A 15,459-nucleotide genomic window follows, 5' to 3' on the forward strand; every position below is an offset into this window, starting at 1 on the left:
TTTTAATATGAATCTGCCTGTAACATATTGATGGCTTTTAGTTTTTAGTGCTTAGCAAGCCCTGATCCTGCTGGGAAGGGGTTAAAAGCCTGCAGTGGCCTGAGCGGGGTGGCATGTTGTCCTGGCTGTAGGGGATGGGGGGGCCTGGGATGCCTTTAGGTATGAGCAGGAAGCAGCTGGTCCAGAGGGATGCTTATAAAGCTGTATCTTACCATTTTCTTAGTACAGCTGAAATTGCAGGTTCGTGGTGTGACTCGATGCAGCGCCTGGCCTTGGTTCCTTCCGGACATGCCTACAGCATGGCATAGTCCGTGTGGATTAGCTGTGGATGAGGTTTCACACCGAGCCTTTCAGATTTCCACTAAGATCTTTACCCAGTGGAATAAAAGGCCATCACCCCCTGCCCATATGTGTTCTCCCTGCAAAGCTGCAGGCAGCCTCCGAGCTGCCCACGTTCCGGCAGGCGCCGCGTTTCGGGCTGCTCCCAGGGCTTTTTTGTCGGCTTTGTTTCACTTGGCAAGTAACAGCGAGTAAAATCCATAGCCTTCAGATGGTTCCTTTAAACTGTACCACATTGATTTGTGTCTACACGTGTTCTTGCCCTGTAAATAGGGCCCTTAATGGCTAGGTAGCCCTCCTGCGTTGATAACCATGGCAGGCAGTGGCTGGAGTCCCTTAATTACCAAACAGTGACGTGCTGTGCTGGTGCTCGGCATGTCCCCAAGCGCTGAAGGTAGCAGGGATGCTCGGTCCTTTCTGGCCTCCTCCCACTCACTCCTGAGCTGTATTGTTCCCATGCGATCCCTGGTACTGGCTTAACCTTCCCCTGCTAATCCCAAGTCCTCCTCCTCCTCCTCTCCTCCCTGCTTTCAAATCTCTGGCTAAAGCCCCCCCTCGGCTGCGCTGCCTGCTGTGAGGCTGGATGGGGATCCTGTGCGGGGCTGGAGGGGTTCTTTTGGTTCGTGGGGTATTTTAGGGCTCCCTCTTTTCCTAGAGGAGCCCTCGCACCCCGGTTTCTCTATTTTGCTGGGAAATATGGATCACTGAGCACTGGCTGTCCCAGGAGGAGGGTCCTTTGCCCAGCAAGGGCAGCACGGTGTTGCCGTGGGGTGCGTTTTGCAGGTCTGTTGGGGGGGGCAGGGAGGGGCAGTGATCTGCCTGCCTTATTCCGTAATGGAAAAGCTTTGCCTGGCCAGTGCAAGGGTGGGAAATGCCTGCTTGAGAGGGGAGGCTTGGAAATTGAGAAGCTATAAAAGCAATGCAATTTAATCTGCTGATCAGCTCTGTTGATCCTGACCTGCAAGGCTGGCTTAGGTGAGCCAAAGTGGGGCTGTTTGGCAGCAGTCAGAAATCCCATCTTTATCCCAGGCAAAGCAGTGAATGCAGGTGTGACGTACGTAAAGCCAATATAAGGATAAAGGGGTCTGCATGTCGTTTCTCAGGCTCCCTTTTCCAGTGAGTGCTTCTAAAATTTTGCTACCCAATATCTGACTTGCTTAAAGCAGCGGGCAACATGCAAGTCTTGACGGAGCCGAATTAGTATGTATGTCACATAGTAGTGCTCTAGGCACGGCTGGGTCTTTTAAATCAGTAGAACATAGGCAGTTCAAAATGTTTATTGACTCCTGACAGTAAGTGACTTGGAGTAGGATAGGATGGACAGTAAGTTGTCAAGGCTGCTCAGGGCAGACAAAAACCCTGGGGGCAACTCTGGATAAAAGAGTGTGATGCCCATCTGCCTTCAAGTATGTGAGGTCTAAAATTGATATTTGAGCTGACATAGAAATGTGCAACCATGGGGTCTGCAGTATCTTGAGTTACAAAACCATTGGGCTTAGGGGAGCACCATCGTACTGGATCTGGGGCTACTTGTGGCATTCTTACACTTATTTTTCCTAACGCTAAGACCTAAGTCACCCAAGAGACACACATGAAAGCTTCTGGCAGCTGTGGCATTTTATCCTAAGCCCTATGAAACGTTAAGTACCTTTATCAGCTTGCTCTTGTTATTTCTACCACTCTGAGAGAGGGACTTGCAGCCTTGCTAACAACTGATGAAGCCTGAATGTGTGAATTGGCTCAGATGCCAGCTGGTCTTGCCACATGGTCAGGAATCAAGGTGGCTGGACCTGTATTGATCCAAGTGTTCGCAGGACTCGAGAGGCTCAGAAGGTGAGGCAGTGGAAGGGTTGTAAGGGTGGCTTGCTTAGAAATTGGTTGAAAGTAACTGGACAAATGTCCTGGGTCCTGCCGCACAGGTTCGGCCAGCAACGGGGCTGGGCCTCAGAAGTTCAGCCCAAATTTCTCCTGGGTTTGGGGTGTTCGGGTTGGTGCACAGAAGAAACTGGTAGATTTGTGTACAGGCTTCTTTCTGCAAGCTGAGAGATGTGGAGCAGGTGAGGGTGAGAGAGGCAAGAGCCCCGTTTAACTGCCTGGATACCCCCCCCCCCCCCCCCCCGAGGTGTCTGGTTATCAGATCTGGAGAGATCTGAGGTGGAACCCCAGGAGCTCATCCTGGGTCATTGTGTCTGCAGAGAAACACAAGGCCGTGGGGGGATGTGGGGCAGCAGATGCAGCTATACCATGCCGTGAGCTGAGTTAAAGGAGATACTGCCCTGCAGTTACATGTAGAAACAGAGGGAGCAGGAAGAACTTGGTCTGGGAAAGCAAGCTGGGATGCTCAGCCAGCTTGGGTAATTCACGTGGACGTGGACATGGTCATGTTATGCCATTGGCAATTCAATGAAATGCAATGGAAGCCCTTCATAGAAAACCATTGACAGCCATAGAGTTAAATTTCCTGATTAAATGGTTGGGAAATCACTGCAAATAGATTTGGGCTTTCTTTTGTACCTAGTTTTCCCTACGTAAGAACAAAAATAAAAAATAAAAAATTCTCAATTCGATTTAGCTGACGGATACTTCCGTGTTACCCGGCTCCCCCGTGGCTGTCTCCTGCCACCAGCGCCATCCGTCCCCGCTATCAGAGAGGATGCTGAGCACTCAGGTTTGCAGGGGGGGGTTCTCCCCGCTGTTTGTTGATTGAACAACCACCTTGCACTTTACATGCCACCTCCAAAATTGGATCTTGCTACTATGAAACTCGAGCCGAAGTCAAGCAGATGGCTCTGAAGAGGTGTTTCAAGAAACCACATTTCCATCAGCATGTGTAGTGTTTTTTCCGCAAGGGCCATTTTTTTTTTTAACTCAGCTGCAGTTTGCAAGACAGTTAGTGATTTGGGGCATGGATTAAAGAGCAAGTGAAACTTCACATGTGGAAGTGCAGCTGTTTAATGGGTGGCACAGATAAATGGGGTACCAAAAGCCTGAGAGGACTTGCAGGTACCTGCGTCTGTCCGGTGTTCTGGGATGAATTGCCGTGGGAGGCAGCAACACACGTTTGCAGGTGTTAAGCCCTGTCTGCCCTGCAGTGGGGAGCACGTTAGGAGCAATCTGTTTTGAAGGAACCATTTTTTTTTCTACAAATACAGAAGAAACAGCAGCAGCCCTCCCAAAGCATGTGGTGTGGTGGAGACCTCGAGGGTGCCCCTGAGCTCTGGACACAGCAGCTCGCTCTGAGCCCAAAGCATACGGTCTGAGGTTGTGAGTAATTACAGGGAAGGGCTTAGCTCCCTGGTGCCCTGGGACATCTGTTCCTGTATCCTGCACAGGGCCAGCTTCACCTGTGATGGGAAACTGGTGCCCTGAACTGGGAGGGCTTGTCGTGGAGTTTGGGTTTGAATGTTGAAACCAGTGTGGTTGTGGCACGGATAAAGCCAATGTGCCCTGGGACCGTGCAGAAGTGGTTGGCTGTGGGGCAAACTGGGTCACATCTAGCAAAAGCACATGGAAATGGGCGTCTGCCTGGTCTCTGTGGACATGAAAGCTCCCTGCTGCAGTCCAGACCTGGCCAGCTGTGTGGTGGTCCCCCGCTAGAAGTCAAGCAGCAAGGGTCTGGAGGAAGATGTCAGCTGGTGGGACAGCCTGGCCCATCAGAGGAGGCTGTGTCTTTCTTGGGCCACCTCTGAGAGCCAGGTGTCTGCCCGCAGAGGATGGGGTGGTCCTAGCACACACGAGCAGCGCCGTTCCCCCGTGGCTCAGTGCTTCCCACCAGAAGGAGCAACCTGGTGCCGCGGTCGGAGACGTGGCCTGTGCAAAAGGTGCCTTGTGGGTCTCCTAAACGCGGATTTAATTTTAGTTATGAATACTGCAGCGTTGAATAGGCAGTGATGTGAAACAGAAGCACAGTGGGGGTGTTAAAGGGTGGTAATAACATGGCTGTCATGAACTAATGTTACTGGGAACAGGCTGTGCTGCCTTCATTTAGCTGCAAAAATGTGCGCTTGCAGAGCAGCTGAGGAGCCAGGGCAAAGGGCGGATGCGCTGTGCCGGGGGGGGAAGGAGCACCCCCAGGGACCTGCTGCCCTCCCTGCCATGGGGGGCTGCTGCCCTGGGAGAGCGCAGTGGGGATTGCCCCCGCGCCGGGAGCTGCCCTGCCTGTGCTGGGGCTGCTCGAGCAAAGAGCAAAGCTCGCAGGGGAGGGCCTGGGAAAGCTGCCAGGGGTCCAGCAGCAACTGGCGGCATCCCTCCATCCCGCTCGTGCTCCTTTGAATCCTGCTGCCTTCAGTGTGGAACCAGCTCTGGAAACGTTTTCCTGTTAGTCTTTTTTCCTTTTTTTGGGTTTGTTTTTTTTGTTTGTTTTTTTAATACATTGCTCTTTGTCAGGACCATCTCTCCCTAGTCCTTTGGTGCCTCGGCTTTCCATAAGCTGTTCCTTAAACCCACCTTCGGTGTATTTGCTGTTGGTTGTTGATCTCTGTCTGCTCCATGCTGTTTTGCTCGGTCCACTCGTCTTCCAGCCTAGACCTGCTCTCGTTGAGGCTTTGACCTCCCTTCAGGAGAGCAATGCTGGTTCCTGTGTCCTGGGAAACCCCTGCCAGATGCTGAAACGTCTTGAAATCTGGCCTGCCACAAGGTTTCCTGTGACCGTGGAGTGCAGCTCTTCAAAACCTGCAGCTTCAAACACTTGTGGACAAAATCTGTGCACGGTCCTTAGCGTGAAGCAGATACCCAGCCCCTCGTTGCCAGTTTGCTGGTGTTCCATGGTGGCAGAGCCGCAGAGTTGCGCAAGTGCCTTCTGACCAGTGGTTTTCCCTGGGTGGAATTAGAAGGGGTGCAAGCAACATCTAGAGAAACTTCTGGAAGGATCTGCGATCTCTGAGGCTGATTTAGGAACTCTTATGCTAGTGGGTTTATCCACGGAAGAGGGAGACCTCTCTGTTCGTCTTGATCTGGAGGAAGGCTGGTGTCCCCGGTCTCCTTTGAACTACAGAAGAGGGACAGGGCACAGCATGGGTGCAAGCGTCGGCGTGAGGGATGTGCTTCCCCCTGTGTATAAGGAAATAGAAGATTATAGTCTTGCTAACCTATATGCTATAGTGCATGCTATTTCTGGACGTTATTAATATTCTAATTTAACAATTTAGCATGTTAATCTAATAATCCTGCTGTCTTTACTTAACATCAGACCTATTGTGGAGCTGCAGTAATGGAATTGCAGCGCTCTCAGCTGCAGAGCCCTGATCAGAGCTTGGACTGATACAGAGGATTAGAAATACTTCAGTGCAAAGGTCAGCTTTGTTCGGTCAACACAGAGCATTAGCTTGGCCCTGTGCGATTAGAGACGTCTGCTGGGAGGGGATTTATGCCTTTCTAAGGGGAAGCTCTGGTAGTTGAGTCTAAACTGAAATATTAATAACAATGCCCAGCTGAGAAGAACCAATTTAAAAAAAAAAAAATCCAAACCCTTTATTTTTGTTTCTCTTTGAGTTTTTTAAATGTTTTGCACGATTTTACTTTTTAAAATATTGGCAAAGATGGCAGGTGTAAGGGAGGATCACCTGTCTGTGACATTTGTGCTTGTCCTACTCGGTGAAGGTCTTGTGCTCTCCAAAAGCAGCGCAGGGGGTGGCAGCAGGTTGGCCAGAGCTAAAGAGCCACGCTTGACTGAGCAACCAGCTTTCTGCTGGAGAGCTCAGGGGACAGAGGAGCAGCTCTGGAACCATCACTCGGCCAGCAAATGAGATGTCGAGCATTGGATGCACCTTTTCATCTTTTTTCATAGGGTTTCATTTCTGGTGTCAAAGCATTGGAGTTTCAGGCATGCCATGTGTATGGGAGGGTGCTGTTTGCAGAGAGCGTGTCGGAGCCGGGGGTGGCAGAGGGTGCTGCAGGCAGCCCCATAAGCAGGTGGGGTTTGCCCCAAGTGGAAAGGAACAGCATCAAGTCAGCTGTGTCTTTGAGTGCCTTGGGGCAGCGGGGTTGCTCTGAAGCTCTCAGACTGTTTGAGAACCCAGTAAGTGATGGAGAGGTGGAAACGCGCTGCTCCCGAAAAGGGCAGCACAACCTCCGCTGCAAAGGGCAGAGATTTTGCTGCAGTGTTTGGCTGAAAGGCAGTGAGATGGGGCCGAGTCCCTGGCCAGGGTGAGGACCAGGTCCCCACTCTGCAGGGTTGTCCTGAGTCCCCAGGGGCTTGAAATCCCCCTGCCACTGGCTGGGGTTAAGTGCAGGCAGGAACAATAAGGCCTGGCTCACCATCGCTCTGTTTTAATCAAGCAGATATTTTACTCCTTGGTAAAATAAACATTTTTCCCATCCTGTTATATGACTCACTTTTTCTTAATGCTGACCTGGTATTCAGAGTATCTGATGTTTTAATTACCTTCTCAGAAACATGGATTTATTTCAAATAAGTTTGAAGAGATGTGTAAACCAAGTGCAAAGCTAGAGTAAATCATTTACAAAACAGCTTCTTTTGGAGTTTGCTGGACTTTCACACTAGGATAAGCCTAGTTTTCTATCAATAAGTATTTTAGCCTCTTAAACTAGTTGGGGGTGGGGGGGTTGGCACCCTGAAGACTCGTTTTCAGTGGGAAACAGAGTACATAAATGTGCCTATACTCTGTAAAAACCGAGAACAAATCACACCAGGTGCTATAAATGGTCTAATTTACTGCAGGATGGCAGTTTAGATGCACAGCTCCTGTTGGAAGGCAAAGTTCCTTCTCCCAGGAAAAATTGGATGCAATTTTCAATGTGTTAGTGCTTAAGTGCCTTCACGCTAAAAATCTTGGACCGAGTCCCCGAGTTGCCTCGGACTACAGGAAAACAAGGAACTGGCAGGATGTGGAGCAGGGACCTGTGTGAAGTTCTAGCCCGTCCCAGGAGGGCTCTGCTGCAGAAGGGCTTGGATGCAGAATGGGGTCAGGAGCAGATGAGACTCATCAGTGAACACCTTGATGGTGCATCTGCAGAAGTAGGGCTTGGCAAAGAGTTTGTCATAGCTAGCACATGCCAAAAATGATGTGTTAATGTAGAAAAATGTACTGATGATTTTTCACCTGGCAAAATCTCGGTGTTCCATGCCACTCCTGTTGTAGGAAGAATATGTGCGTGCTGGAGTTGGTGGTGTCAAGGATGTTCCATCTAATGGCATGGTTTAGAGGCAGGACTTGGCCAGTAGAAAGGGCAGTTGTTGGGTTGCTGGCATCAGCTCAGTATTTTAGCTGCAACAAAAATGTAATGGAAGAAAATTAGTTTGGAGGCTTCTATCCTGCCAAAGTGGTGATATTTGGACTTTTATGAAACTTTTTGTTATTTGTCTCAGTTTCCTGAGATTTCTGCATGAAACTGGACGTTCCTCCAATTATACTTTCTCAGCAGGGAGGGCTGGTGGGATGGTCTGGTCCCAGTAAGGCTGTTGGTGTCAAAATTTCTGCAGTGCCTTGCAAGAGCACCCTAATCCCGCTTGTTCTAATATTTACATGTTACATGACTAAGGGCGTTGCAAAACGGCTGGATCCAAAGTGTTTTGTCTTTCAAGTATCGGATGTGCAACAGGGTTACTGCATTAAATGCCTGCTCTGGGGATTGTGGGGGGGGGGGGGAGGGGTGGGGGTGGGGGGGCTGGGTGCCCTGGCTGGCAGGTTGAAGGGGCGATGCTCTGCCCGGCTGGAGGGAATGGAAGCTCTGCCTTTCTCCAGAAAGTGACAGTTCTGGTTGTGTCCCACTGGTTGCAGCAGGTGGCAAGTCATGTATTTTGTTGAATAAACAGGAGCAGACAGTGGAAAGTTAAGTAAATACAGTGAGATACATTGCTGGGTACAGAAATCACAGGCTTTGCTTGAAGGTGATGTGCGTGCTTGTGCAAGCAGAATTCTAAAAAGCAACAATCAATCATCTTGTTTCTGTCCCTAAAATGGGGACTTGAATTTTGGGCAGGGTATGCAGCTTTTGTGTACGAAGGCTGATATTGAGGCTAGAGTTTATTTATTTAGTAAATATAATGCCCAAATGCATCAGCTGATGTTTAAAAGCATTTGCTGATGTTCCTTCCCATCGCGTGCGGTTCCGTTATGCGTTATGGAGTGTGAGGACCACAACCTTTCAAGAAAAAACTTGTGGTGCCTGCTTCATTTGCAGAAATTAGTCTTAATACTTGACATTATCAAGTTAGCGATAGTTGATATAACATTTTGAGAGTAATTAGGAGCATGAATTTATGCTCAGATGGATGTTTAATTAAAAACTGTGGCAGCTTTGAAGTTCACGCTTGAATAATCTTGGGGCTGAAATGTGGGTTTATACCCAAGTGAACCTTGACAGCAAATCTGGAGAGGAAAAATGCTTTAGTAGCTCTGATTTCCTCCTATTTGTTTTACACCATCGCAGCCATCACGGTGTCTGTAACGGTGCCAAATTCATGAAGATGAAAGCAGATCGAGCAGTTCAGCCAGCACGTCGCGTAGCCAGACGCAAAACCTGCTTCGGGGGAAGGAGCAGAGAGATGCTGGAGGATATTTGTGTATTTGAGGCATCCAGGAGCCGTACCTCAGGTGAAGCTGACAGCGGTCCTTCAAACCTTGCGGTGCTTACTTTGTGACCAGCCGACATGGGGGGATGAAAGTGCCTCCTGGCAGTTTGCTCTTCCTCTCCTTGAACTTCTGGGGGTTCAGTCACCACCCTGTGTGAGCGGGGAGGGAGAGGTGAGTCAGCCCATGCTGACGTCCAAAGCAAAGGTGACGCCACACAGGAGTTTGAGCCTTGCGGTAGGATGGGGCTGGTGATGGGATGCCATGGCAGCTTGGGCTCTGGGAGGACGCCTGTCCTCTTGCATCTCTCGCTGTTATGTACAAGAAGCTGGAAGCAGCTCACACGCCACCCACAAGTGGAAAAATCCTGAACAATGCCAGGAGACAAAGACAGCAAGAATATGCAATGTCACTGATCGCTAAAGAGCGGCTCAGCTCCGTTTCTGCAGGCAGGCAGGAGGCAGGGAGGGCGCGGAGGGCAAGGGTGGCTGCAGCAATTGCTGCTGTCCTCCCGCCTTCCTTCACTCCTGTCACCAAAAACGGTGATGGTGGTGTGGTCTGAAGGCTCAGAAGTGACTGCCTTACCCTGGAAGGATCCCAGTCCTCCTGGAGACTTCACCTCTGGGCTGCTGCACCCTCTCCAGCATCCCCCGGACAAGCTCCCAAGCACAGGGGCACCCAAACGGAGGAATTTTGAAAAAGCAGAGAATGTCCATTGAACTTCAGTGAAGGCACCTGCACTCTCACCTGTTTTAGCCCACATGTTTGCCGTTGGGGGAGCAGGGAAGACCCCAGAAGCAGGAGCTGGGCTCAGCTGTTGTGTGGTTTTCTAGTGGAGGTCCCTGCTGTGGCAATGATTTAAAGGAAAAAGCCAACATGTTTTAATGGCTGGAGGACACGCAGGAGGCAAAAGCATTGCGACGGGGGCTTTCTAGCGCTTTTCTTGGTCTTGCTCACCCAGTTCCCATTTGCAGCTTCCTTCCAGTAGCACAGTATTCACACTGGACAGTGTAGTGCTTCCCACTCGTTAATTAACAATTGGCTTTGGCAGAAATAGCTCCACTGCCTGGTCCAGCTGGATATTTTGGAGGGACTGCACGGGCACAGGTGCTCCTGGTCTTGCTCCCCACCTGTGGGCATGGGCTCTTGTTTCTGTATGGCCAACCTGCAGGAGGTGGTTCGTGGCTGTGGAAAGGGTTTATTGCTGCCAGCTGTGACATCTTCCAATGTATACAGGTGGGATGCTAATTTTTTTCCCCATATTGCATCTATCACTTCCAGTTCTCAGCATCTTTCTCCAACCTGTCTGTACCTGTATTGCAAACAAAAGAATGGTGCCAGTAGGGTGAAAATCAACTGGTTTTCCTAAAACCATATATGATTATTTCATCAGTGCTGGGAACTAGGTATGTTGAATTAAAGGGGACAGTTAACTGGTGAGAACATGCCTGGTTTCCCTGGATGCAAGTGGAAATCTGCCAGGATGAAGCTCAACAATCCATTGCTGTGAACAAGCTGTACGAAAAAGAAATCTTTGTTATAAGATCCAGGCTAAATACTTACTGGTTCTACTTCGCCTGATTTTTGCATGACTAAGTGTCCCTTGTGGCTTACATTAACATAAGTTTCAAAGTGCTTTATTTTGTTTTGATAAATGCTTACACAATATTCTTGTTCTTACCTTCATCTGTAAATATTTGGGAGGTGGAGGAGGCAGTGGCAGATCCCTGGGAGAAGGATGGTTTGGGCACGTGGGGCTCCTTTCCCCCTTAGCCGACAGCAGAGGTAGGCAGCAGCGCTCCACCACAGCAAGGCCGGGGCATTGGTTAAAATACAAAACAAGGTGGTGATGTGTCAGATGAAGGTGGGTATAACTAGCAAATACATGGCTTGAAATGTCCCAACTTGCTTGCCATCTTCCTGCTCCGTCTCATGGAAGATGCAGTGTGCCGTGGCTGTGCCCGGGTGTATCCCTTCCTGGTGCTCTGTTGGCTTTAATTAGAGAGTCGGTACACGTGGGGGCTTCCTGGCCACGCAAACAAGGATGAATTTAGGAAGAGGAGGATTGAGTTTTGCACGTCATGCTGTCTAAATAGATGGTGTCTAGCGATTTGCCTCTCCTTCCCAATGGCCGCATCCAGGGGATGCTTCAGCCGCAGCCCAGTGCTGCTGGGCTGCCTGCGCTTTATTATTTTTTATGTTGCACGCTTTAAAATAAAGCTCTTTATCTACTGTTAGAACATTCGGTTGCTCAGGACATATAAATTGTGCTAATAAATGAGTGAGGAGCCCTGGTGGGTGAATTGGCTTCCTGGTGAAGTCATAAATTTGGAGAGGATGATGCCGCCGTGCTCTGCAGCTGGTGCGTGGGTTTGCTCCCCAGCACTGTGCCTGGAAACCCGAGGGGCTGGGGAGAGGTCCCTGTGTCTGCTAATTTGGGGTTCTTGCTGGAGGCAAGATGGTGTGAAGGACCACGTCCAGCCTGCGGGAGGGCTGGGAAACCCAGGCACAAACCCCAGCTCATCAACAAGCATGCTGATGGGGGGGGCGGGGGGGAGCTGGTGGAGCCTGCAATTTAGGAAAAGCTCCTATTTTTCCCTGTTCCTGCCATGCTGCAGTTTGACCCCTCTCAGCCTCTGCTCCTCATTATCCTTGGTGTGTTAATTATCAGTGCTGCGGGGCAGGAGCTGCTGTTCCCTGTGTGTCACGCCGGGATTGGCGTTTGCTGGTTTTGCTGGAGAAGCCGCATCTTGTCCACTGACTCTGCCCGCTTTGTAAGCAGAGCACGTGCCCTCGAATGGAGGGGGGAGAATGATTTCATATGAGCAATTTTAATGCAATGTTGGGTGATCCATTTCTCGGGAGAGGAGGAAAGGCTGGGATTTGGCTTGCTTGATAGTACTTGTATCGGTTTTAAGACCTGATCAACAGTTTGGGCTCTTCATAGTTTTCCCCGTTTTTCCAGGCATTTTTCCATTAGGACTAACGCAGTCGAGCAGTGTGCAACAAGCAGTTCATTGCAGTGATTTGCTAATTTTTCAGTTGCTGAAAACAGAGGAGGCCATACGTGTCAACGGGCTTCTGTTCCCATGCTGGCTCTCAAGCATCTTCTCTGGATGCATGCATGCATGCTCCCAGCCTGTGCCAGCACCAAAGATGGGGTTACTTCCACAGCCAAGCAGCAAACCTGATTTTAAAAACCTCTCTAACCTGCTAACCAAGGCTTTTGCAAAGTAAATAAATGAGTGGGCAGTGTGCACAGTGGTGCCCTGCAGGCTGCGAGTCCCTGGAGTGTCCCCAGGTCTGTAAGAGCCGGGGCTGGGACCCAGGGGACCGAAGGCAGTGCCCAACCAGCACATTTCCATCATCACCAGCAGACCATTTCCAGCCGAGTCATGCTCTGTGCTAAAGAGAGGCCCCAAGCTGTTTGGGATTTTTTTTTTTTTTTTTTTTTTTTTTGCATGGCTGAGCATTAAAGGCTATTTGCAGCACTTGTTTGCCAGGAAAATACAGCACTGAAGGCCCTTTACTAATTAATTGTAATGGCAGGAGGAAGGGGAGGGAATTGCTTTCCCATCATGGCTGCTGTGAAGATGCTCTTGAAAAAGCAAAAAAAAAAAAAAGAAATGTGTGGATGCTGCCAGGATGATGAGATTGTTTAAGGATATTGTTCACTGCAAGGAAAACATTGCCACCAAGAAAAACAAACAAACTTCTCCTTTTTCTTTTGCAGGGTCGTCATGTTAAAACAGGCCAGCTTGCTGCTATTAAGGTTATGGACGTCACCGGGGTAATGTATCCTCCTCCTCCTGCATCCTTAAATTACAGACAAGAGGGGAAGGGGAACAGGGTGTGATAACGTGTGGGGGTTGGTGGAAGGCTTATGTTCCTGGGAAGCGAATCCCTTTGCCTTAATGTAATATGTGCCATTAAGAGGTTTTGGTTTTAATAAATGTGAGAGAGAAAAATAAATCTGGAAGAGTTTTGGAGATTAAATAATTTTATGCTGAAACAAAGCAGCACCCGGTTCCAGCAGTGGACCTTTTGAATGTGTTAATAAAATCTGACAGAAATCCTAACAGGATCGGGTATTCATAAGACATTTCAGTTTCTCCACATCCATGTTTTGCTTTTGTTCGCCAAAACTATGTGCCAGTATTGTTATGAATAACTTTTACTAGGCAAGTTAAATTCCCCCTGTGCATCCTACTGATAAAGAGGAAAAAATGGATCAACTTGGTCTCAGAAATGTGGCTCTTTTGAAACTTGTATCAGACTAAGAACCAAGAATTTACAAGTTATTAAATGAATAACAGGATTTAGGGAAGGAATAATTTCACCATTTCCCAGTGGCCATAAAAGAAAAAAAAACAGTGGAATTGCTATGATCCCTAAAAAACTAAACAGATGCAGTTAGGAAAGACGTGAAAGTGCTTGCTCTTGAATGATTCTTTTTTTATATTTTTTTTTTAAGTGCAGTGTTGTACCTCCCAAAGTTTCTGCCTACATAAACAATGCTAGGTTTGGGAGTAAGAATGTGTTTTGTCTTTTATTTTTTACTGGAATAACACATTTCAAAATTTAGGACCCAATCCCAGTCTACCCACCTTATTTTTTGAATTAATGTTTTTAATTAAGCTTTCAGGAGCTCAGCACATACAGAACTGGCTCGCTGTGAAAGCAGTCAGCTGGCCTCAGGAGTATGTCTTGAAATACCTTAGATACCGTGGTGTGGTGTTAATATCTGCAGGACCTTCATCCAGGTGCTTGTGTGCGCTAACGGGTGAAATGATGCGTGGAAATAGGTCTGTAAATGTGAATGAGATTTGTTTCTGTTTACTTGGAATATCTACAAGTGCCATTTATCTAGTTCTCATGGGAAGCAGGCTCTAAGGGAACGGGCAGACCCACCAAACATAACCCCAGGATGTAAACAGCAGTGAGGTTCCCGTGGGATGAAGTCCGAGGTTACAACAAATTTAAGCTGAGAAATCAGAATATTACTTTGAGGCCAAACAGGGGCTTAAATTTGAGTCCATACTTACTTTGGTGGTTTTAAAATACCATCCCTTCCGAGCAAAGATGTTGGAGAAAAGTACCCCAAGTCTGATCCCACCATATAACCAATATTTTCAGCCACGTCTTTTAAGTAGATCTCCCTGATCTAAAACTTTCCTTTCCAAAGCAGGGTCTCACATCTCTGAACGTGCAAGGTAGTAAATCAGGTATTTGGCATGGGGTGTGTTGTTGGGATATTTAATTATTTTCCCCTTAAGCTGCTTTTAGGTGTATTAAAACATGTCAGCAGTTTTTCTTTTAATACATAAAGTCAGTCCTCGTAAAAAAAAAAAAAAAAACCAACCAAAAAAACCCACCAGAACAAACCTAACCGAACTTCTCTTCTACCCCATTGAATACCTCATGTGGTGGCTTCTCAGCTTGAGTGACCCCGGTGTTGTGTGAGTGGAGAAGTAACTAGCTAGCAGGTGGCAGCAGGATCAGGTGAGGTGCAGGGGTGAGACCTCCTTGTCCTCTGAAGGGATGCCACCGGCCCATAGCCACCAACAGAAAGCTGCTGAGAGAGCAGGACCAGGCTTGGGCAGGGCGGGCGATGACCACAGCGAAGACAGAGCAGAGCTGTGACGTGGTAGGGGACGGACTGTGCCCCACAGCTGTCGATGCTGAAGTCAGATCTAGAGCTGTGTCCTCCAACCACTGCAGGAATGGTCCCAGGAATCACTTCTGGAGTCATTTCTAAAGCTGGTCCCTGAATCGTGCCTACAGCCACGTTTGGCACCCAGTCCAGGCTGTGGTGTCCACTCCAGCCCTTCACCACCTCCTGAGACACACTGATTTCAGTGCTGCCCCTGCTTTGTTTTGTCCAGATATTCCATCCCACCTGTTTTTCCAGGATGTCCCTGATGACAGCTTATCTTTCAGAAGCATACAGAGGACAGAACTAATGTGGTCATCCCAAACAAAGCCATCTGCAGTTTCATGGAGGAAGACTTTTGAGTGTAAAGCCCCAGTGTTTTCAGTGAGCTCCCAGCCAGTGTCTCATCCCAGCCATGTGCCTTGCACTAAACCCACAAAGGCTCCTGATGATGATGCTTGAACTCATCTATGCTCTTGCTAATTATCTTTTAGGGAAGATTGCAGCGTAGAGGCCCTCAAATTACAGCACTTGATCAGTTTGGGCAGCCGCTATCTCTGAATTGAGAATATGGAATCATTTTCCAGGGACTGGTCCTGCTATATGCTGCGTGACCTGCTTCCAGCGATGGATGTAACAGAACTGATTGACAGAGGCAAAGCACAGCAGCAAAACCTGGTCTGTGGGCTTGTCAGTTTGGGGGCTGGAGGAGTTGCAACAACTTGCTGTGCTAGTGCCTTTATCTCCCCTCCCTCGCTGCATTTGCTGGTGGTGATCGCTGGCAGGGGTCCTGCTTGGAGCAGGAGGCTGGGCTGGAGACCCCGGAGCCTGGCCACGCAGAGATGCCCTCGGGTGCCATCCACAGCTCAGATGCTCTGGGGTTTCCCCTGGCCATTTTGAGTACTTCAGCTTAAAGAGGGACTCGAGATAAAACCT

The 15,459-nt window shown here is 48.9% G+C and overlaps 1 protein-coding gene across 9 annotated transcripts in view; it reads left to right on the plus strand.

Annotated features, from left to right (window-relative positions):
* Positions 1-15,459, plus strand: part of TNIK (TRAF2 and NCK interacting kinase) — a 163,172-nt gene that overhangs the window by 73,294 nt on the left and 74,419 nt on the right. For all 9 annotated transcript variants that reach the window (XM_040612955.1, XM_040612948.1, XM_040612947.1 and 6 more), the window contains exon 3: positions 12,604-12,660. In XM_040612955.1, coding sequence (XP_040468889.1) covers positions 12,604-12,660 — 57 coding nt within the window. The remainder of the gene's footprint in view (positions 1-12,603; positions 12,661-15,459) is intronic.

Source organism: Falco naumanni, chromosome 13, assembly GCF_017639655.2.
Source record: "Falco naumanni isolate bFalNau1 chromosome 13, bFalNau1.pat, whole genome shotgun sequence".
Classification (NCBI taxonomy): Eukaryota; Metazoa; Chordata; class Aves; order Falconiformes; family Falconidae; genus Falco; species Falco naumanni.